Source organism: Geotrypetes seraphini, chromosome 9 (assembly GCF_902459505.1).
Source record: "Geotrypetes seraphini chromosome 9, aGeoSer1.1, whole genome shotgun sequence".
NCBI classification, from domain to species: domain Eukaryota; kingdom Metazoa; phylum Chordata; class Amphibia; order Gymnophiona; family Dermophiidae; genus Geotrypetes; species Geotrypetes seraphini.
The window spans coordinates 91484563-91506533 of NC_047092.1; the positions used below are offsets into that span (position 1 = coordinate 91484563).

The 21971-nt window shown below is 43.5% G+C and overlaps 1 protein-coding gene across 1 annotated transcript in view; it reads right to left on the reverse strand.

The window, feature by feature from the left end:
- Positions 1-19648: 19648 nt before the first annotated feature.
- The window catches only part of A4GNT (alpha-1,4-N-acetylglucosaminyltransferase), a 52651-nt gene continuing 50328 nt past the window's right edge, over positions 19649-21971 (reverse strand). The window contains exon 2 of the mRNA XM_033957760.1: positions 19649-20251. Coding sequence (XP_033813651.1) covers positions 19649-20251 — 603 coding nt within the window. The remainder of the gene's footprint in view (positions 20252-21971) is intronic.

The following is a 21971-nucleotide window of genomic DNA, read 5'->3' on the forward strand; positions in this document are numbered from 1 at the left end:
GGGAGAGATTGTAATTGGGTCACCCATTGTAATATAGTAGGCTGATCATTGGAAAGTTCTTTGTGTTTAAGATATGCATTTAGACAATGCATTAACTGTAACCACTGAAAGTAATGAGTTGAGGACAAACCGAATTTCTGGATCAATTGGTTAAAGGGTGTGAAACCATCATTGTCTCTCAAATGTTGAATGGACCATATTCCCAGCCTGCGCCAGGACTGCCATTCTATGTATTGGCCCTGAATCTTCAAATGTGGGTTTCGCCAAATAGGTGAAGCCATTGTTTCACTCCAAGAAAGGGGAGCTTGATCGTCCACTGTTTGTAGTGCAATCCTAGTAGCATTAATGACAGGGTTTCCTTTAGTCTTATGATCCGGTTGTAGGAATGGTAAGTATTTTAGATATTGTTCACCAAAAAGTTTGCGTTCCAGGATAAGCCAAATTGAAGGATGTTCTTCTATGGTGGTAGACAACCACTGGGAGCCCTGTCTACAAATGAAAGCCAAGTGATAATAGTAGAGGTCAGGGAAGTTGACTCCACCTCCGTCCTTGTGGCATTTTAGCTTTTTCAAAGCTATCCGTGGTGTCTTCTTATTCCATAAATATTGGGACAAAAGTGATTCGAATTTTTTATAGGATGCCGCCGGAAGAAGAGCAGGTATCATTGATAGTATGTAGGTAATTTTCGGAATCAGTATCATTTTTAGAGAGTCCAACCGACCCCACCATGATAATTTTAATGGTGACCATCTAGAAGTAGTGGAGTTAATGATCTGGAGTATCAAAGATGTATTCAAAACCAAGGTTTCTTCCATTGAGTCACCAAAATATATCCCTAAGTATTTGAGTTTATCCGGAGCATATTTTAGATTCAACTGCTTGATAATATCTCCACATGGCTTACCCGTTAGTGGCATGACTTCTGTCTTGGTTCTATTCAGTTTGTATCCAGATACCTTCGAATAGGCATCTATATTATTGATAATAGAAGGTAAGGAAGATAAAGAGGCATATAGCTGAACGTCATCTGCGTATGCTGTCATTTTAACATGTATATCATCAATGCAGAGTCCCTGAATCAATGGATCAGACCTCAGAGTAAGAAGTAAAGGTTCCAGCGCTAGGTTGAATAGCAGAGGCGATAATGGGCAGCCCTGTCTTGTTCCTCTAGTTGGCATGAATGATTCTGAGAAGACATTGTTGATGCGAAGTCGAGTGGAGGGATTAGAGTATAGGACCTTGATCATTTTGATGAAGTCCTTGGAAAAGCCGAACCATAGTAGTGTTTGAAATAGAAAAGGCCACTCCACTCTGTCAAAAGCCTTTTCAGCGTCGAGAGATATTGTGATTCCATCAGGTAAGTGTGTTGGAGCCAGTGAGAGTACATGAGCAAAGAGTCTTGTGTTGTCACTGGAGAGTCTTCCTTTCAGGAAACCAGTCTGTTCCATACTGATCAATTTTGGAAGTACCGTTTGTAATCTTAATGCCAGAATTTTTGCAAATAGTTTAGCGTCTATATTGATGAGTGATAAGGGTCTGTAATTCTGCACCTTCAGCGGATCTTTATCAGGTTTTGGTAGGACGATGATCACAGCTTCAGTAAAGGAGCCTTTAGCGTAACCTGTATCAATGAGAAAGTGGAAATATTTCAACATTAGTGGTAACAGAAGTGTTTGGAACGCCAGATTAAATTCAACCGTTAATCCGTCTGGACCTGGAGCCTTCCGTTTGGCCATTGATTGTAAGGATTCAGAGAGTTGAGATAGCTGTATGGGTTGCGTGATAGAGACATTATCATGCTCGTCCAGTTTGGGACCCAATATTTGATCGAGATATGCTTTGACACATGATACATCTGGCATATCCGAGGTGTAAAGTTGTTTGTAATAATCCTTAAAGTAGTTGCATATGTCCGTACTATCAGTCAAGGTGATGGCAGTATCTGTACATATAGCTGGTATCTGAGTCTTCTCTGTAAGTATCTTCAGATAGTTAGCTAGTTGATGTCCTGCTTTATTATTGGTAGCATAGTATGTTGCAGATTGGAAGAATACTTCAGCTGAAGCCTTAGTGCTAAGATGTAAATTGTAGTCACATCTGAGTTTACTAAGTTGGACATATATATCAGGATTGGTAATATCTGCAATATGAGCCTTTTCCAAAGTGGAAATTCTGTTTTCCAAGATTAAAAGGTGTTGTCTATCTTCTTTCTTCTTTTTTGATGCATAAGCGATGATCTGGCCTCTTATATAGGCTTTAAAAGCGTCCCAGGTGACTTGCCAAGAGGTATCACCCACAGGATTGAGCTCGAAGAACTCTCTGATGTGAAGATTAACATGGTCTATAAACATCTGATCAGACAGTAAGGAGGCATTGAATCTCCACATACCGCGAGGTTTAGATGGAAGGAGATTATGTAAAGACAATGTAATAGCAGAGTGATCTGAGACTGATAATGTCAGTATGTCTGAATTGCTCAGTTTCTCCACCAAGGAGTAGCTGATGAGAAAAAAGTCTAGCCTGGAGTAAGACGTGTGTGGTGGTGAAAAGAATGTGAAGGTAGAATCATCTTTATGTTGTAGGCGCCAAGGGTCCAGTAGTTTCAGTTGAAAAAGCAAATCCTGAAGATGATACCAGGCTTTGGTTTTTTTATAAGGCGTTCTTGATTTCCTATCTTTCTCTGGACTTAAAATGAGATTAAAGTCACCACCTAGGATACACGGACCGTCTGAGGAGGCTCCAACTACAGATATGAGGTTGTCGAAAAAGTCTGGGCAGTCTTGATTGGGTGCATAGATGTTATAGAGGTAAAAACGAGCATTATTTATCAGCAGTTGAACTTGAAGCCATCTGCCCTCCATATCATGGGCAGAGGAAACAATTTTGAGGTCCGGTCTCTTACGTATTAAAGTAAGGACACCATTTTTACGACCCAAAGATGGGGAGAAAAGAGGTGGATATGCCCACTTCGGTGCAATCTTGGAGGCTTCCAGCACATTTAGATGGGTCTCCTGGAAAAAAACCATGTCCGGTTGATGAGATTCAGTGTATTTTAAAATTTTGAGTCTTTTGATCGGATTGTTAAGTCCTTTCACATTTAAGGAAAAAAGGGTTAAAGACATGAGATCAACATATCATGATACATCTCACAAAATACAATATACTTTAGGTAGATAGTAATATACATAATTAACCTCTCATTAGCTAATATCTTCAGTTCAGATCTTGTAAAGGTATGTATGATGAGCACTGCAATAACAAATATAAACTTCAAACAGACAACTAACATACTGTGGGTCAGCAAACAGTGAGAGAAAAGTCACAGGTACAGCAACACTCCTGGCGCAAACACTGAGAAATACTGAGCAACATACGTAAAAACCATACATCACAAGTCTGTGTGGCATACAAAACATCAGGTTTTGTCAATCAGGGTAGGATTCACCGATTCAATGAAGTCAGCTAGGGCTGATGGAGAGTGATAGTCCTTAGTCACATTGTTGTGTGTCACCCGCAGGTGTGCAGGATAAAACATTCCAAATTTAGCCCCCATGGACTTGAGCTGCGGACGATATGATAATAGTAGCTTCCGTCTTTTAGCAGTTTCCTTAGCTAAGTCTGGCAAGATAAGGATTTTGTTACCTTCAAAGGTAAGAGGTGCATGCAGTTTGGCTTGTTGCATGATTTTGAGAACTTGTTGGTGTTTTAGCAGAGAGACCAATATGGGACGAGGATATTTTTTGTGGACAACATTTGGTTGTGGAAGCCGGATAGCATTATCAAATTCAATTTTAAAGTCATCATTCATTTTCAACAGCTGAGGTAATAATACTGCCAAAAATTCTGTAAGATCACAGGCTTCTCTACCATCCGGTAGCCCCAGCAATCGGAAGCAGTTCTGTCGTGCTCGGTTCTCAGCAGCCTCAAGTGCCCTTTCAAGTGCTGGGATCCTAGCAGTTTGTTTTTGCAAAGATTTGATGGATGCTTCTGCTCCCATAAATTTCGTTTCTAGCTCACCTACTTTCGCCTGGGTGGAGGCAAATTCCTCTTTCATGGAGGCAAAGTCCGACCTTAAGTCGTTGATGTCCTGCCTCGTGTCCACCAAAAGCTCACGTATTGAGCGCAGCTCTTCTAAGATGGCGGCGGAAGTCGCGTCCTCAGGCTTAGGGAGAGGAGTTTTACCCGGGGAAGCCGGCTCGGCGCTTTTACGTTTTGATGGTTTGCTCGTCGCCATGGTACCCCGCCGAGTTCCCCCTCTCAACCCGATCACCGCCGGCGAAATTACTGTGAATATGAAGCTCTTTTTGATTGTTTTAGCTGGATCAGCGCCGGAGCGAGTGCCGACCACGACTTATCCCATCGGGCTCGCTAGCGCCCCCCGGAGTAGATTGAATTATAATTTCTGGTGGAATTCCTTGTGTCATGTTTATAAAATGGAGAGATTTATTGCAATACAGCGGGGTTGTTTCAGGAAATTTCAAGATGTGTGGGAGCCATTAACAAAGTATTGTACTGATTAGATGACATTATTTTCCTTAAATATATGAGTTCATTGGTAAGGGGGGAGGGGAGTAATTTTATAATCACATATTGTACATGATATTTGACTATATGATAGGAATGGGTGGAAAGGATGGGTGATAAGAGCGTATTTGTATTATTGAGGATTATTAAGTGATATATTTATTGTTAATTTGCTTGGACATATTGTCACACTTATTGTAAGTCTGAAAATGAATAAAGAATTAAAAAAACAAACAAGTCCCACCTCTCCTCCTTCCCCCTGCCAAACTCCCTCCCCATCTGCCCTTACCCCTCCTTGAAAAAAAAACAATTTTTTTGTTTAAAAACAAGTCCCACCCCTCCTCCCTCCCCCCTGCCAAACTCCCTCCCCATCCTGCCCTTACCCCTCCTTGAAAAAAACAAAAAAATATAAAAAAAAACATGTCCCACCCCTCCTCTCTTCCCCTGCCACACTCCCTCTCCCTCCTGCCCTTACCCCTCCTTCAAAAAAACAAAAAAAAATTAAAAAAACATGTCCCACCCCTCCTCCCTCACCCTGCCACACTCCCTCCCCTCTTCATCCACCCCCCTCCACATCCGTTCCCCACTTACCGACCCCTTCTCACATAAAGTCATCAAGTCTCCAGCATCAGGACTCGCCTGCTTCCTACCATCTCATTGGATCTGCTATCCTCCTGTGAGTGGCTCTCTCTCTCTCTCTCTCTTTCTCTCTCTCTCTGTCCCAGGCCCAGACTGTTGCTTCCTATCCCTCACAACTGTGTTTTCTTTCCCCTCCAGCCTCCTGTGTTGCAGCATCACTCTAGCCGCCACTAACAGGTACATCGGCCATCTGGTCTCCAGCAATAGGACTCGCCTGCTTCCCACTGTCTCAGCTCCCACGTCTGGACTTGGCTTGCCAGCTCTCCTTCGCTAATCAGAAAAATGTGACATCATATCTATGATACTTTTAAAAAGACATTTTAATATACAGTTTATTGAAAATGAGCCACAACTGCGTACAGGATTAATGCAAAACCTTATCAAACATAAGTGTTCAGTTTACATGGCTGTGTCATGCCCAGAGACAGCAGCACTGCACAGAACTAGGTATAGTTTGTAAAGCTACAAGTTAGACGGCTTATCTTATTTAGAGAGATTTTTAATAGAGTAGAACACTTATCATTCCTAACCATTTAAGTATAAATTAGATGAAATGTATAGAGGTGATATGTCAAAAATCCAAATAAACAAAAAAATAATAACCAAAAAAACACCCTCTAAAGCACAGGTCTAGGTATCAAGTTGTATCTAAAAGGAGAAAAGACCTCAGTGTCCAATAGGGGCTCTATATAGCTACCCACATAGACAATCTGGTTTCAAACATAATTTGAGACCAGCAGACACATCTTTGGTCAAAAACTCCCAAATAAGAGAGATACAGTGTATAAGTCTCTTTCAAAAAATCACACTCTCTTTCAAATTCACTTATGGGGGGAAGGGAAGGGGCATGCGCACGGTAGGAAGGGATGAGGAAGGAGCGTGTGGAGATGGGGCAGAGAAAATTATAGTGGTGCTAGAAAAGGTTCAAAGAAGAGCAACCAAGATGGTAAAGGGGATAGAACTCCTCTCGTATGAGGAAAGACTAAAACGGTTAGTACTCTCGACTTCCTTTTTTATATACCCTTCCAAAGATCCATAAGAACCTCTCCTGTCCACCTAGAAGACCCATTGTATCTGCTAAAGGGTCAATGTTCCTGTGCTTGCCCTTGCAGTCATAATATCTCTGTTGACTAATAACTTTTTTTTAGCATTAAAAGTTCTTCATTCAATACATATATTTCATACACTACATGCATTTATCTTTTCTTTCTTCAGATGACAGTGAGGATGGGGAACAATACTTTCTCATTGAATGAGAAGTACTCTGTTAAGCTCTGTCTTTTCAATTTCCAACTGCTTATAATGCTCTTTGTCATTGCAGATATATTAGCATCTACCTCCTCTCGCACCCTATCCTCTGTTTCAACCCCACCTCCCCATTCAAAGCCCCACCCGGTGTCCCACCTGTTCTACCACCGCTCCACCCGTGATTTTGGGACCAACCCCTCACCACCAACCACCCCTATTGCAGCGACCACTATTGTGACTCACGCTGCACACACACACTGAATGAATGAGAGCTAAAGAGTCAAAGCACTGGCGTTGAACAGGCACTGGAGTTTCCTCCACTCCCTGTCCATTTCTCCAATGTTCCTGTGCTTGCCCTTGATGGGGAACAATACTTTCTCATTGAACGAGAAGTACTCTATATGTGTATATGTACTATATTTATGTATGTATCTATGTATATAATCTTTTACATCCTCCAGTTCAAACGCTGAAGCTAAAGCTCAAGGCTTAACTCTTTTATACTTGAAGCATACAGAATACTTCTCCTTCTGTGAATTTAGGCTTTCGCCCTCATCAGCAGCCTATATTTTGACCATGTAATTGTCTTTTCAATTTCAAACTCCTTATAATGCTCTTTCTCATTCAATGTTATTATTCACTGTTCACATCATGTTTAATTGTGTACATTAATACTTACATTGCATTTAACTTTGCCCTGGGGGACCTATTTTGTCCATTCTATATGTTCACTGTATTATGCTTTGTTAAATGACACAGTTAACCAGAAATAAATACATTGTAATACAACTACTGAGTCCAGAATTTATTTTATTTTAACCTCAAAAACTACAATGAGATAATGAACTTCTAATGACTTATAATGACTGAGGTTGCCACTCAACAAACTTATAATTCTCTTTTAACATATTGACACACTTATTGTAAGTTTGAAAATGAATAAAGATTAAAAAAAGAGATAATGAACTTCATAAACACTTTAAACATATATTCTGTCATGTAAAGATTATTAAACAAATGTAATTAGCCATTAGCTTAAACACATTTTGAGAATTCATAGAACAAACATATCCCGCAGACAAACACGACTAAATGATTACAGGTGCTAAACTTAGAAATAATGAAACTTAGAATAATGAAAATAACATAACTTACTGAATGTTACACACCTCTAATAGGAGGCCTGGTTACATTAGCATTTGACTATGAACTGGGAGACAAGACGAATGAATCAGATTAGCTTGGATCAGATGAATAAACACTGCAGGCATCAGACTAGGCGCATCAGAACAAAATATGGAAAGCACAATATGTCTTCCATCCATTTGACTATGAACCCATTGAAAACACCCACTATGCCCATTTACCTTCCACTATAACAGGTCTCACAGTCCCCAATGAATATGAGATCTATGTGCATGTTCCTTTCTCCTGCAGCCCATAACCAACTAATAGGCTGCAGAGAGAGTTGGAAGCAGTAGCTGAGGAGACACAGCCTTCCCTCCTGCTTTGCCCTGCAGCTCTTCATCCATAGGTCACAACTCTGATGCCAGCCTAGTACTGGGAAGAACATTGAGGATACCCTGGCACCCACAGAGCTGGTGCCTATCATTTGCTCTATTATTTAAGCTCTTGTGTGGAAGCAGGACTGCAAATCTCAATTACCTTGGTGATCCTAGAGCCATAGATCTTGTCTATCCTTAATGACCTGCAGCTGTGTGATCATTTGGTTTGCATTAATTTGTGTGCATTTCCTGTGTGCCATCTCGTTTATTCCATTCATTATTAGGAACAGCATGAAAATCGCAAGATAAGAAGTTGTATTGTATTGTATCACCTTGCTACAGCTTGTACTAAGTAATGGCACACAATACAGAGGAAATGAAATTGTATTAGAGAATTTGCTAACTCACCTTTGTTACTATTGTTTTGCAGCTTTATTACTTAGATCAGGGGTGTCCAATGTCGGTCCTCGAGGGCCGCAATCCAGTCGGGTTTTCAGGATTTCCCCAATAAATATGCATGAGATCTCTATATATGCTAATAGATCTCATGCATATTCATTGGGGAAATCCTAAAAACCTGACTGGATTGCGGCCCTCAAGGACCGACATTGGACAATCCTGACTTAGATAATACTGAATTAATGACTGTGCTACATATTTATGATTTAAAATCATGTAATTTTGAACTTTATTTTTTGCCACTAATTAATAAAGTAATGCTTTTCTTTCTTTAACCTGCCTTTTGATGTTCTGTGTATTTGATGAATGCTTTTAAGATGATCAGCAAATTGATGCCCTATATGTTACATTTATGTTTATTGAAGCCTGATATACCTCTTTAGCTAACCAGTAGGACAAAGTAGTTCACAAATATAACAAATATAACAATAGAAAATGACCAGTCATTCATAAATGAATAGGAGAGATGGGAGCTAGGTCTCAGAAGCTTGATCTGTACCAAACAACATACACTTACAAGGAACCATAAGCTAACTAAAAAAACTCCCAAGTCTCTTTCCTGGGAGGTCTCTCCAAGTACCGCCTCGGACATCCTGTATTCATGCATGAGATTTTTGTTACCTATATGCATCACTTTACTCTTATCCACGTTAAAACTCATCTGCCATGTTGATGCCCATTCCTCAAGCCTGATTATGTCACATTGCAGATCTTCGCAATCCCCCTGTGTCTTCACTACTCTGAATAACTTTGTATCATACGCAAATTTAATCACCTCACTCATCGTATCAATGTCTAGATCATTTATAAAGATGTTGAAGAGCACGGGTCCAAGCACCGAGCCCTGCGGCACCCCACTGGTGACATCTTCCAGTCCGAGTATTGTCCATTTACCACCACTCTCTGTTTCCTATGATCCAGCCAGTTTTTAATCCACGTGAGTATTTCACCCTCGATTCCATGGCTCGCAATTTTACGAAGTAGTCGTTCATGTGGAACCTTGTCAAATGCCTTCTGAAAATCCAGATATACAATGTTGACTGTGTCGCCCTTGTCTATCTGTCTGTTTACTCCCTCAAAGAAGTGCAGCAAGTTCGTCAAACATAATCTGCCTTTACTAAAACCATGCTGACTGGTCCTCATCAGCCCGTGTCCATCAAGGTGATTAATGATGCTGTCCTTTATCAGTGACTCTACCATCTTTCCCGGTACCGAGGTCAGACTCACCAGTTTGTAGTTTCCTGGATCTCCCCTTGAACTTTTCATGAAGATCGGCGTAACATTCGCCACCTTCCAGTTTTCCGGAATCTTTCCTGATTTGATCGATAGATTGGCTATTAGTTGAAGCACTTCAGCTATGGTCCCTTTCAGTTCCTTGATGACCATCAGATGGATGCCATCCGGTCCAGGGGATTTGTCGTTCTTAAGCCTATCAATCTGCCTACATACCTCCTCTAGACTGACCGTCAATCCTGTCAGCTTTTCATCTTCATTTCCAGCATATAGTCTGATGGATTCCGGTATGCTGTGTACATCTTCTTCGGTAAATACTGTAACAGGGATGCTCCTGTCACCAGTTTAAACCCGGTTTTAAACCCTGCCATGCAAAGGGCTGCCCCTATTCCTAAGCCCAGGAAGCTGCCCATTAACCCTGTTCCTATTACAAAGAGCCAACAGGCAGGGCAAGGCAGAGAGAGAAGGGCAGAAACCACAATATCTGATTTAGGGTACTATAATCCCTTTTATAATTCCTTGGGCAGTTCTCCAGTAAAGCCTCTGGTAAAAAAAACTAGCCCAGGAAGGGTTAAGAAAAGGGGCAGAGCTGACAGGCAAGATGAACCCAGAGGGAGAGTGGGAACGAGCCTGCAGCATAAAACCAACACACCTGGGAACACTCAGGGGAACTCAGGAACTGCAAGAGAGAGATGTGCCGTGCAGAGCAGGAAGGAAACAGCTGGGAGTTTTCTTTCACAGTCCCGGGCTAAAGAACAGGCTGTCCTACAGCCCTCATGAATTAACAAATTTCTGGCTCCCAGGCAGAAGAAAGGCTTCCAGAGCAGGGCTGGCCGGTAGCTGCCCCTGAAGGGAATTCCTATCCAGCCTCAGAGGGCGGGGAGTCCCTAATGGAAATAGAGGGAGAGGTCTCTGAAGGAAGTGAAATGGAGTGCAGTCTGGCAGCCTGGGATCTCCTATCTAATTACAGTCAATGAGGTAATGAATGGGGGAGGGGAATGAAAGTTAACATCTTTCTGTGCAGCGTTCTTTGTCCCTTAAGCAGGACTGTAAGGAAGTGTGAATGGGTCAATTAGAGCCCGAAAGATAGGCCTTGCAGAGAGAGAGTGAAGGAGGTGGGAACCCTAATTAACTTCCAAGAAAAGCCTGAACGGGATTTCAGTGACCTGACCTTACATAGCCCTGAATAGGGGAACTTTTGGGTGGGGACTTACACCAGTCAGAAAAGAGTGGATGGTTCCCCAGCCCCTACCCCAGGAGCATAAGGGTAGTGGGGGCATTGTACTTCAGGTGGGAAAAGCTTCCTGAAGTATCCACAGGCACAATTGGTGAAACTGAAGGAAAAAAAAAACGTTTTGTTTATTTTTGGTTTATCTGCCTGAACAGCAGTCTAGACTCTCTTATAAAGGAGAAGCATTGCTGATGTATCATGTGTTTCAAGTCCACTCAGCCAAGAGGGACTATTTGAGACCCAGTGCCTTGAACTGGGATAATAAAAAAGGAAAATCTGAACTTTACCAAGTGAGCAGTGTAATGTCCTTTCAGGCTACTTTCTACTGGTATTATCCAGCGGGAGTCCTCAGGGAGCACTCCGTCCTACGCCTGGGGCGGGAGCCGGGTTGCCAGCGCTAGGCTTATCCCTGGCCCCGCCACAATACAGACACAAAAAATGTGTTCAGTTTGTTGGCGATTGCTTTGTCCTCCTTTAGCGCTCCCTTTATTCCATGGTCATCCAATAGTCCAACCTCTTCCTTCGCAGGTCATTTCTCCTTAATATAGCAAAAGAACAGCTTGAAGTTCTATGCCTCCTTGGCTATTTTTTCCTTGTAGTCTCTTTTGGCCCCTTTTACCGCCTTATGGCACCTGCGTTGATGTTGTTTATGCTTGTTCCAGTTTTCATCTGTTTTTGACTTTTTCCATTCCTTAAACAAAGTTTTCTTGTCTCTTATCGCTTCCTTCACCTCTACAGTGAACCACACCGGTTCTTTGTTCTTTTTCCTCTTTGATCCCTTGTTGATATGCGTTATATATAGATTTTGCACCTCGGTGAATGTGTCCTTAAAAAGGGACCAATCTTGCTTTAGCATTTTTACAGTGTTTATCCTCTTCTTAATCTTCTTCCCTACCATGAGTCTCATCCCTTCGTAATTCCCTTTTCGGAAGTTCAGTGCTGTGGCTGTCGTTTTGGACTGATGTTTCTCCCCTGCGACCAGATCGAAGTGGATCATATTGTGATCACTGTTTCCCAGCATCCCTTCTACTTCTACATCTTGTGCCGGTCCTCGTAGACCATTTAGAATTAAGTACATAATTCCATTTCCTCTAGTGTTTTCCTTGACAAGTTGTTTCAGGAAGCAATCACCCACAGCATCCAAGAACTTGGTCTCTCTAATGTAGCCGGAGGTGCCTAGGTTCCAGTCTATTCCCAGATAGTTGAAGTCATCCATGATAACTGCTTTGCCTCCCTTGCAGTTGCATTTAATGTCTTCCGTCATTTCTCCGTCAATTTCTTCGGACTGCCCTGGGGGGTCGGTAGTTGGATTTTAAAGTTTTTGTGTAATGGCTCAGGGGTAAGCAAATTCCATAGTAAAGATGCCAGGAAGAAAATGCTGAATATGTGGATTCCCACTGAGCAATTTTAGGAGTGGAAAAGACAGGTCTGTTAGAGTCATAAGAACATAAGAACATAAGAACTGCCATCTCCGGATCAGACCCATGGTCCATCGAGTCCGGCGATCTGCACACGCGGAGGCCCAGTCAGGTATACACCTGATGTAGTTTTAGTCACCCATATCCCTCTATGCCTCTCATAAGGAGATGTGCATCTAATTTGCCTTTGAATCCCAGCACAGTGGATTCCTTAATAACCTCCTTTGGGAGAGCATTCCAGGCGTCTACCACTCGTTGCGTAAAACAGAACTTCCTGACATTTGTCCTGGACTTGTCCCCCCTTAGCTTCAAACCACGTCCTCTTGTCCGTGTTGCGTTGGACAATGTAAATAATTTATTTTCCTGCTCTATTTTATCGATGCCTTTCAGCATTTTGAACATCTCGATCATGTCCCCTCGCAGCCTCCTCTTCTCAAGGGAGAACAGTCCCAGTTTCTTGAGTCGTTCCTCATATTCCAAGTTCTCCATACCTCTTATTAACTTCGTTGCTCGTCTCTGCACCCTCTCCAACAGTTTTATATCCTTCTTTAGGTTGGGAGACCAATGTTGGACACAGTATTCCAAGTGTGTCCAACATTGGTCCAGAGATCATAGTGCTCTTGAGGGTATATAGAAAGCCCTTTGATTTAATTTATAGGGCGCATAATATTGGACGAGCCCTGCATGAGGAAGGATATGAGAAAGATGGGGTTGGAAAGGGGGATGAAATTTAGATTAATAGGAAAGTGTAATAGGAGTGAATAGGGAAAGAAGAAAAAGGGATGATTGGTTGTAGGAAGAAATATTGAGTTAGAGATTAACATAGAAATAGACAGCAGATAAGGGCCACGGCCCATCCAGTCTGCCCACCCTAATGACCCTACCCTACTTTGCCTAGTGAATAGAACCCATGTGTCGATACCATTTGGCCTTAAAATCAGGCACGCTGCTGGCCTCAATCACCTGCAGTGAAAGACTATTCCAACGATCAACCACCCTTTCAGTGAAAAAGAATTTCCTGGTGTCACCTTGTAGTTTCCCGCCTTTGATTTTCCACGGATGCCCTCTTGTTGCCGTGGGTCCCTTGAAAAAGAAGATATCTTCTTCGGCTTCGATGCAGCCCGTGAGATACTTGAACGTCTCGATCATGTCCCCCCTCTCTCTGTGCTCCTCGAGCGAGTATAGCTGCAGTTTGTCTAACCGTTCTTCGTACGGGAGATCTTTGAGTCCCGAGACCATCCGGGTGGCCATTCTCTGAACCGACTCCAATCTCAGCACATCTTTGCGATAATGTGGCCTCCAGAATTGCACACAGTATTCCAGGTGGGGCCTCACCATGGATCTATACAATGGCATAATGACTTCCGGCTTCCGGCTGACGAAACCCCTGCATATGCAACCTAGGATCTGTCTTGCCTTGAATGAGGCCTGCTCTATCTGACTGGCAGCCTTCATGTCCTCACTGACGATCACCCCCAAGTCTCATTCTGCTACCGTTCTTGTTAGGATCTCACCATTAAGGGTATAAGTCTTGTATGGATTATGGTTGCCTAGGTGCATGACTTTGCATTTTTTGGCATTGAAGCTAAGTTGCCAGGACCTAGACCAGCGCTCCAGTAGGTGTAGGTCGTGCATCATGTTGTCGGGCATTGAATCTTCGTCCGTTGTGCATTTGCCCACTACATTACTTAGTTTGGCGTCATCGGCGAATAATGCTATTTTACCTCGAAGCCCTTCTGCCAAGTCTCTTATAAAGATGTTGTATAGGGTCTGGCCCAAGACCGAGCCCTGTGGCACTCCACTGATCACCTCCGTCATTTCTGAGGGGGTGCCGTTCACCACTACCCTTTGAAGCCTACCACTAAGCCAGTTCCTAACCCATTTCGTCAATGTGTCACCTAATCCTATAGAACTCATCTAATCCTATAGATTAAGAGTAGGTGAGTGGTGATTGGTGGGAATTGAAGGAATGTGAGTGGTGGATTCGGGTGGGAGAATTGCTTGGAGTTTGTTTGTGGGAGGTTAGGGTGTGAGGAGGGTAGGCAAGAAAGAGAAGCATCAGGTAATTGGGAATTTTGGAGGGTAGTTTTGGTTTAATTTGAGTCATTGTGTCCAGTTTGCGATGCTTTTCAGTGGCTTACCTTGGCAGGTTGGGTGGATTTGTGCAGCAGTGAATAAGTCAGCAAGTGCGCCGTAGCGCCAGTTTTTGTCAACCCATTTGTGGTTGTGGTGGCTGGTGAGGCATTTTGCCGTGCTGTTGGGACGGGAAGTGGGCAGTGAGTCAGGCCGGCTGCATTTCCTGTCAACTGTGGCTTACGGCAGGCGGGGCTGCACATTCAGATTGCTTTCTGACTGGAGCACCGGTGCGACTGGCCGGGTGGTGCTGCTGGAGTGATGGACGGTTGGAGTTACGGGCGGCTGGAGTAAGTTGAGAGGAGTGGCCACTGCTGGCAGGTGTTGGAGGGTAAGCAGATGGAATTGAAGGAGTGCTGGACCAGTGAGTAACTGTGGGTAGCTAGTGGAAGTCTGGGTGAAACAGTTATTTGTGTTTTTGTAACAGGCCTTTATTTATCTGTCTGTGTGGCTGGCTTCCTTTTAGCTGTGCCTGGAGTTGGAGTCCTTGTGGTCTAAGTATAGGTCAGTGGGTTCATTTTGGTGACCAAGGGAGGGCTGGTATATTATAGCACCTAAAAAAGGTCTTATTCCAGGGAAGCAGCAGGCTGGGAAGAGGAAGAGGGGTAGCCACTCAGAAGGCTACTCCTGCTTCCAAGGCTGGCTCTGCTGGAAGGGAGGGGAAGGCATGCAGCGGCAAGCCACTTGAAGGTTTCTGCAGGAGCTGGATGAGCAAAAAGATCTGCTCTGGTTGGGGCAGCTAGTGGAGGCTGCTCACTGCAAGAGACTAGGCAGGCGGAGATCACAGACGAAGCAACTGAAGCGGCTGTACCTAGCACCTCGCAATCGCAAAGTAATACAGTTCCTGCTGTGGCTCCTGCTGGTGAGTTTGCTCACTGTGTGTCTGATTTATTGGGTATGGTGACTAGTGCTGCCCGATTCAGGAAAAAAAAAATTCGATTCGATTCGATTCAGCCTATTGAATCGATTTTTCGATTCGATTTGATTCGATTTTCCTGCCCAATTGGGTGTTTTTTTCCAAACATCCTGGTGGGTTTATTTTATAGCCTCTTCACCCTCTTTGCCCTCTCCTACCCACACTAGTCCTGTGGTGTAAACAAAATAAACAAACAAAAAAGACTTTTCCTCTCTTTATTAAATCCTAACTCACGTTTGTGGTCCAACACCAGCTCTGGAAGGATACACATATCAAATCTGATATATTGTAATCACAAGACAGAAAATAAAATTATTTTTCCTACCTTTTGTTGTCTGGTCATTTTTCAAATCTTGTTGATCCCATGTTGGTCTCGTTGTCTTCTGAACAGGCTCTCCTTCTTTCTTCTTTCTCCGTGCTAACCATCCATCTTCCATCTCTGTCCTCTCTTTCTGTTTCCCTTTCCTCTCCCGGAGGTCTGGCATCTTTCCTTTTTTTCATTTCCATCACCCCGCAGCTGCAGCGATGGACCCCACCATCCATAGATCCACCATCTCTCCTTTTCTGCTCTATCCTTTCATCCAGCATCTCTCTTCTGTGTCCCTGTTCCTATGCTCCCTCCATGCCCAGCATCTTATCTCTCTCCATATCCAGCTTCTTCTTTCTCTCTTCCTTACCTCCTGTATCCCCTTCCCCAGGTACAGGCTTTCTCCTACTATCGCTTCTGCCATCCTGCACCTTGCCCACCTACTTTGGAGCAGTATCTGTCCCTCTTGTACCCTTCCCCTTGTGGTCTTGTATTTCTCTCTCCCTCTCTCCATTAGTCCAGCACCTCTCCTCTGCTTTCCTCCCCCTCTCTTTGGTCTCTCTCTTCCCTTCACTTCACCCCAGGTCTGGCATCTCCCATCCCCTCTCTTACTCCTTCCTCCTCCTCCCTCTGCACAGGCCTGCCTCCCACCACCAAAGGGGTGATGGGTCTTAAGCGCGCGAGACAGACGCATGCCGACAAACGAGCACCGACAATTCAGCACAAGACTTCAGCGCGCCACAGAAAAACCTTCTTTTAAAGGGCTCCAATGGTGGGTGTTGGTGGGGACCCCCCCCACTCTACTTAATAGGGATTATGCTGCCGTGTTGGGGGGTGTGGGCGGTGTACCCCCCCCCCACATTATACTGAAAACAACTTTTTCCCTAAAAAATAGAGATAAAGTTAAGTTTCCAGTATAATGTGTGGTTACAACCTCCCAAACCCCCCAACGCCAGCGCGATCACTATTAAGTAAAGTGGGGGGGGGTTCCCCACCAACACCCCCATCGGAGTTCTTTAAAAGAAGGTTTTTCTGTGTCGCGCTGAAGTCTTGCGCTGAATTGTTGGCCCGCGTCTGTCTCTCGTGTTTAAGATTATGAACTGCCAAAGGAACTCTTCCTCCTCCTCCTCTGCACAGGCCTGCTTCCCTGCCCTGAAGGCCTGCTCCCCACCACAAAGACCTGTTCCCCCCACGAAGGCCTGCTCCCCCCAGGAAGGCACTTTCTCTCCTCCTCCCCGCTGAGAAGGCCTGCTTCCCCCCCCCCCCCCCCCGCCGGGAATGAATGCTGCTCTCCCCCCCACCCCGAAGGCACATTTTTTCCTCCCCTCCCCCTGCCGGGAATGAACGCTGCTCCTCCTGCAAGCCTGCACCTTCCCCACCTCCTTACCGCTAATAGGGCAGCTTGCAGGCTCGCTGGTGTTATAGCGATCCCTGCAGCCGCCCGTAGTCCTCAGGGGCAGGATTGCGGCAGAGAGAACGTGCCGTTGAGGACCACGGGCAGCTGCAGGGATCGCTATAACACCAGCGAGCCTGCAAGCTGCCCTATTAGTATAAAGGAGGTAAGAGCGGGGAAGCTGGGGGAGGTAAGAGCAGGGAGGCAAGAGCGGGCAAGCTGGGGGAGGCCTTTCTGACCGACCCATCCTCCCTCAAGCAGGAGCAGCAGCGTATGGTCAGCAAGAGGCAGCGCTGCAGCTCCTGCTTTAGGAAGGCACAGGGGAAGAGTCAGCCATTGAATCGGGAGGCTGATTATTTTTAATTGAATCGATTCGAATCGATTCACCTGATTCGAATTGGTGAATTGATTCGAATCGTGAATCGAGCAGCACTAATGGTGACTGGAGGGAGGGGGTTGGAAGAGTTGGTTAGTGGGAGTGTGAGTAACATAGAAACATAGAAACATAGAAATAGACGGCAGATAAGGGCCCACGGCCCATCTAGTCTGCCCACCTTAATGTCCCTCCCCTAAGTAGTGGGAGGGTGCGGAGGGTGCAAAAAGAAAGTCTTTGGGAAAACAGTTGCAGAATAAAAAATTTTTGTATAGATTGCAGCATGTTGTTAAGCATTTGGATAGGGATCGCAAGAGTTGGAGGTCAGATTCAGTGGATCCCATGAAGGTTTGGGAGTCTTTGGATTCATGGGATTCTTCTCATTCTCCCTCTTCCTCTTCTTCTTCGGATGTGGTGCCTGTGGTGGCTTCGAGAGGTATAGGTGTTGGTTTGACTGGACAGGCGAGTAGAGTGGTACAGTTTTCCCGATCAGGACATACATTATGTGAGATTGCACCATTGGATGGGCAATTGTCTCAGAAATACGTGCACTGTTAGAGCCCCGCGGCATGTGTTAAATTTGTTTACAGTACAGGCTTTGGCAGCGGCAGAAGAGAGAGAGCAGTTGCAGGTTCTGTTTCTTTCAAGGTGGGGTCCGGTGTTGCTGATCAAGGGGGCCCAATTGAGGGGGGGTCTGGTGTTGCCGATCAAGGGGGGACCTCGGTGTTGCCGATCGATGGGGGGCCCGGTGTTGCCAATTGATGCTGGGTGGGAGCCCGTCGCTGTTTAAAAAATAATTTTTTCAGTGTTCTCCAGCCATTTCGGGCCATAGGCACATGCCTACTGGGCCTATTCATTAATCCAGCACTGAGTCTCACTGTCATTGTCATATGACGTAGTTGTTTGGAACACTATTAATGCCCAAGAGTCCAATAAATGCAAATAAGAAAATATTACTTCTTATCATGACAGGAGTTGCTATGCAGCTAATCACGAAAAATGGAAAAAATGGGATAGAATAAATTATAACTTTTGGTGGGAAACCTTATGCCAAGATTATAAGTTTGAACATATGAATTCGTTACAATTGGGACATTATAATAAATTCAGAGATTTGGGATCCATTAACAAAATTTTGTACGAATTGATCATTAATATTGCCCTTTGATTTCTGAATGTGTGTTATGCACATCCAGGAAGGGTGGGTGGGAGGGAAGGGGGAGATAAGTACTTATCTTATCATTTGATTGTAATGAGTGCGGTTTTTTTGTACCAATTGGTTAATCTGTTGCACTTTGTGTTGGCTTTTAAAACGAATAAAGAATTTGGGGAAAAAAAGAAGAATGCAATATAAAGTATAAAGCATATAGAGCTGTAAATCAAAACATTGTAAACATAAGGAAATTTTTTTATTTTTACCAAATAAAACTAAACAAACAACATACACAAAAAAAGAAATGAAAAGAGAAAAATACTGGCAGGATAGCTCATCCCAGAGAGTGTACAGTGTCAATCATTTCCAGCTATGTTTAATGTCCCCGATGCATCTTGAGATGGATGCAGGGAATATAAATAATCCTCAGCTGCCCTGGGAGACTCAAAAGTGTGCCAGCCAGCACTAGTAAAATTCTTAAGGACCACAGGATAAGTCAATGTAAAACGCTGCTTGCGCTGTGCTAGCTTAGTACATATCTGGGAAAACTGATGGCATTTGCTTGAAAAAGAAGCAGAATAATCCTGAAACAGTCTCACCCTGTTCCCCCTCAAATTAAGAGAATCTTGATGTAATCAATATACTTTATGGGCATAATTATGAACTTTCACTATTACTACTCTGGATCAAAATTTTACTACACTGCGGGCCAGAATTTGACATGTCTGCACTACAAAGAAACTTAAACTGCTTTGCCATCTCTCTGTCTACTACTTAATAAAGACCTTGGCTTTGTTACCCACTGCAAAGAAATTCAAACTGTTTTGTCACCTCTTTGTCTCCAACTACCACTGAAATGCCAACATTTGCTTATTTCTGATCTGAGGAAAAAGGGGTTACCTTTGAAAGCTAATCATAAACTACAATAAGTTCCTAATAAAAGTGGTATTATATTTTTTCCCTTTATGTTTTTGTTTTATTTCTACCTATTACTTTGAACAGTAGACTAACACAGCCACCACACCTTTTCAATTCCAGTTAAGAAATTATTGTGCTTTTAACAATATTTTTCTAAACAAAATTAGATGAACATAGTTTTACAACCAGTTATCTACACTAATATTGTGCTTTACCATTCTTAGCCACATCACTTTTAGGAAGAATTTCATAGGTTGAGGGACAATGAACTTTGAAAATATTCTCTACTAATGTATTTCTTCCTCGTACTACATTTTTCCCTTCAGAGTTCATGTAGTTCCATAGGTGCAAGCCATAGGAATCATTAAAGTTTGGGGAATTCTCCCAAACCTGGTAGTACCTCTTCCATGCCAGATAAGGGATGGGATAAAAGCGATGAGGATGCAGAAAAGAAATATTATTACACATGATATCTTCCATTTTGTGGAATTCTGAAAGCTGGCAAAACTTTGCCAGCATCCGAGTGATCAGTCCTGGGCCTTGTTGTCCCCAGATCTTTCCATTAAAGTTATGGACAAAGTCTTCCATGCAGTCCCAAACAAACTTGTTATGCTGTTGGAATCCAAAAATCCCATTGCTAGAATACTTAGAAGACTGGGCTGCAAGGAAGTTTTCTGTAGGAATGGGTTGTATAGATATTATGTCTGTATCCATGTAGGTTCCGCCATACTTCCAGATGATGGCCAACCTGCAGGCATCAGAGCTAATATGGATCCAATGTTGTTCTTTATCAGGATCAACCTGTAATGTTGGAAATGGAAAAATATTAGAAGGTATATATTTTTTTGTCTTTATTTTAAGATACTTTTCAAAATCTAGCCTAGCATTCCAATTCTCTATCTCCTAAAAAGAATAGCCAAAAAGATCTGAGGATGCTACTATTGCTGTTGCAGGTTTAAAATCACATGTATATATATATGCACGTCTATAAATTTAGGGAAAAAATGTGAATATTGTGGCTGTCAGAATGAATGGCAAAATGTTTGATATGAAAGTTTAGAAATCCTGGTGAGAAAAAAAGGGAATAAGAACATAAGAAGCGCCATCTCCAGATCAGACCTTCGGTCTATCAAGTCCAGCGATCCACACACGCGGAGGCCCAACCAGGCCTGGCATAATTTTTAGTCACCCATATCCCTCTATGTCTCTCGGAAGGAGATGTGCATCTAGTTTGCTTTTAAATCCTAGGACGGTCAATTCTGCTATAACCTCCTCTGGGAGAGCATTCCAGGTGTCAACCACTCTTTGCATGAAGCAGAACTTCCTGATATTTGTCCTGGACTTGTCCCCCTTTAGCTTCATTCCGTGTCCTCTTGTCCGTGTCAAATTGGACATTGTAGATAATTTTTTCTGCTCTATTTTGTCGATTCCTTTCAGTATTTTGAAGGTCTCGATCTTATCCCCTTGCAGTCTCCTTTTCTCAAGGGAGAACAAACCCAGTCTCTTAAGTCGTTCCTCATATTCTAGTTTCTCCATACCTTTAACTAGCTTCGTTGCTCGTCTCTGCACTCTCTCCAGCAGTTTTATATCCTTCTTTAGGTTGGGAGACCAATGTTGGACACAGTATTCCAAGTGTGGTCTTACCATTGCTCTAAAAAAGCGGCATTATAACCCTCTCCGATCTACTCGTGATTCCCTTCTTTATTGTGCCTAAAATTCTATACCACCTTCCTGTGATTACAATCAAAGTGGTTTACATATTATATACAGGTACTTATTTTAAATGTGGACAAGTTTTCTGGAAGACTGCAATGCATTAGCAGTATGATCAGGGCCAGCATAGCTGCCCTAGACTCCACAGCTCCAGAGAACCTCTGTGATCTGACATCTCTTCTTCTTCTTTCCATTCCAATCTGGAGGTCTTCCTCCCTTTCCCTCACCTTCCCTGTATACCTTACATTGTATTTCTATTCACAGGGGGTGACTGATGCAGCAGTAATTCTGATATACTGCCCTTGTCTGTGTTCCAACTTATCTGATGTAACTTCCTTTTTCTACCTGGCAGAAAGGCAGTACTGGGGCAGCTGCAGGCAGCATTTCAGAATTGTTGCTGTGCTGATAACACCTATGAACAGAAATACAATGTAAGGTAGATGGGGAAGGGGAAGACTTCAGATTGGGGTGGTAAGAAGGGGAAGAGATGGCATACCACAGAAGCCCCTGCAGTTGTTTTAAAGTAGACCAGGAGACTTACAAAATAGGAGGAGGGGAAGAGATGGAAGAAGAAATGGTGGTCCTGGGAACAGATGGGGAGGGAGGAAAAGAAAGAGAGAGAGAGGATGGACAATGGGACGAAGAGAGGGAAGAAATGGTGGCCTCAGAGGTAATGCTAGATGGGAAGGCAGTTGGGAAGAGACATGAGAAGTAGCCTAATGGTTAGCACAGTGGCTTGAGAACCAGTTGAACTGGGTTCTATTCCCACTGCAGCTTCTTGTGACTCTGGGGAAATCACTTAACTCTC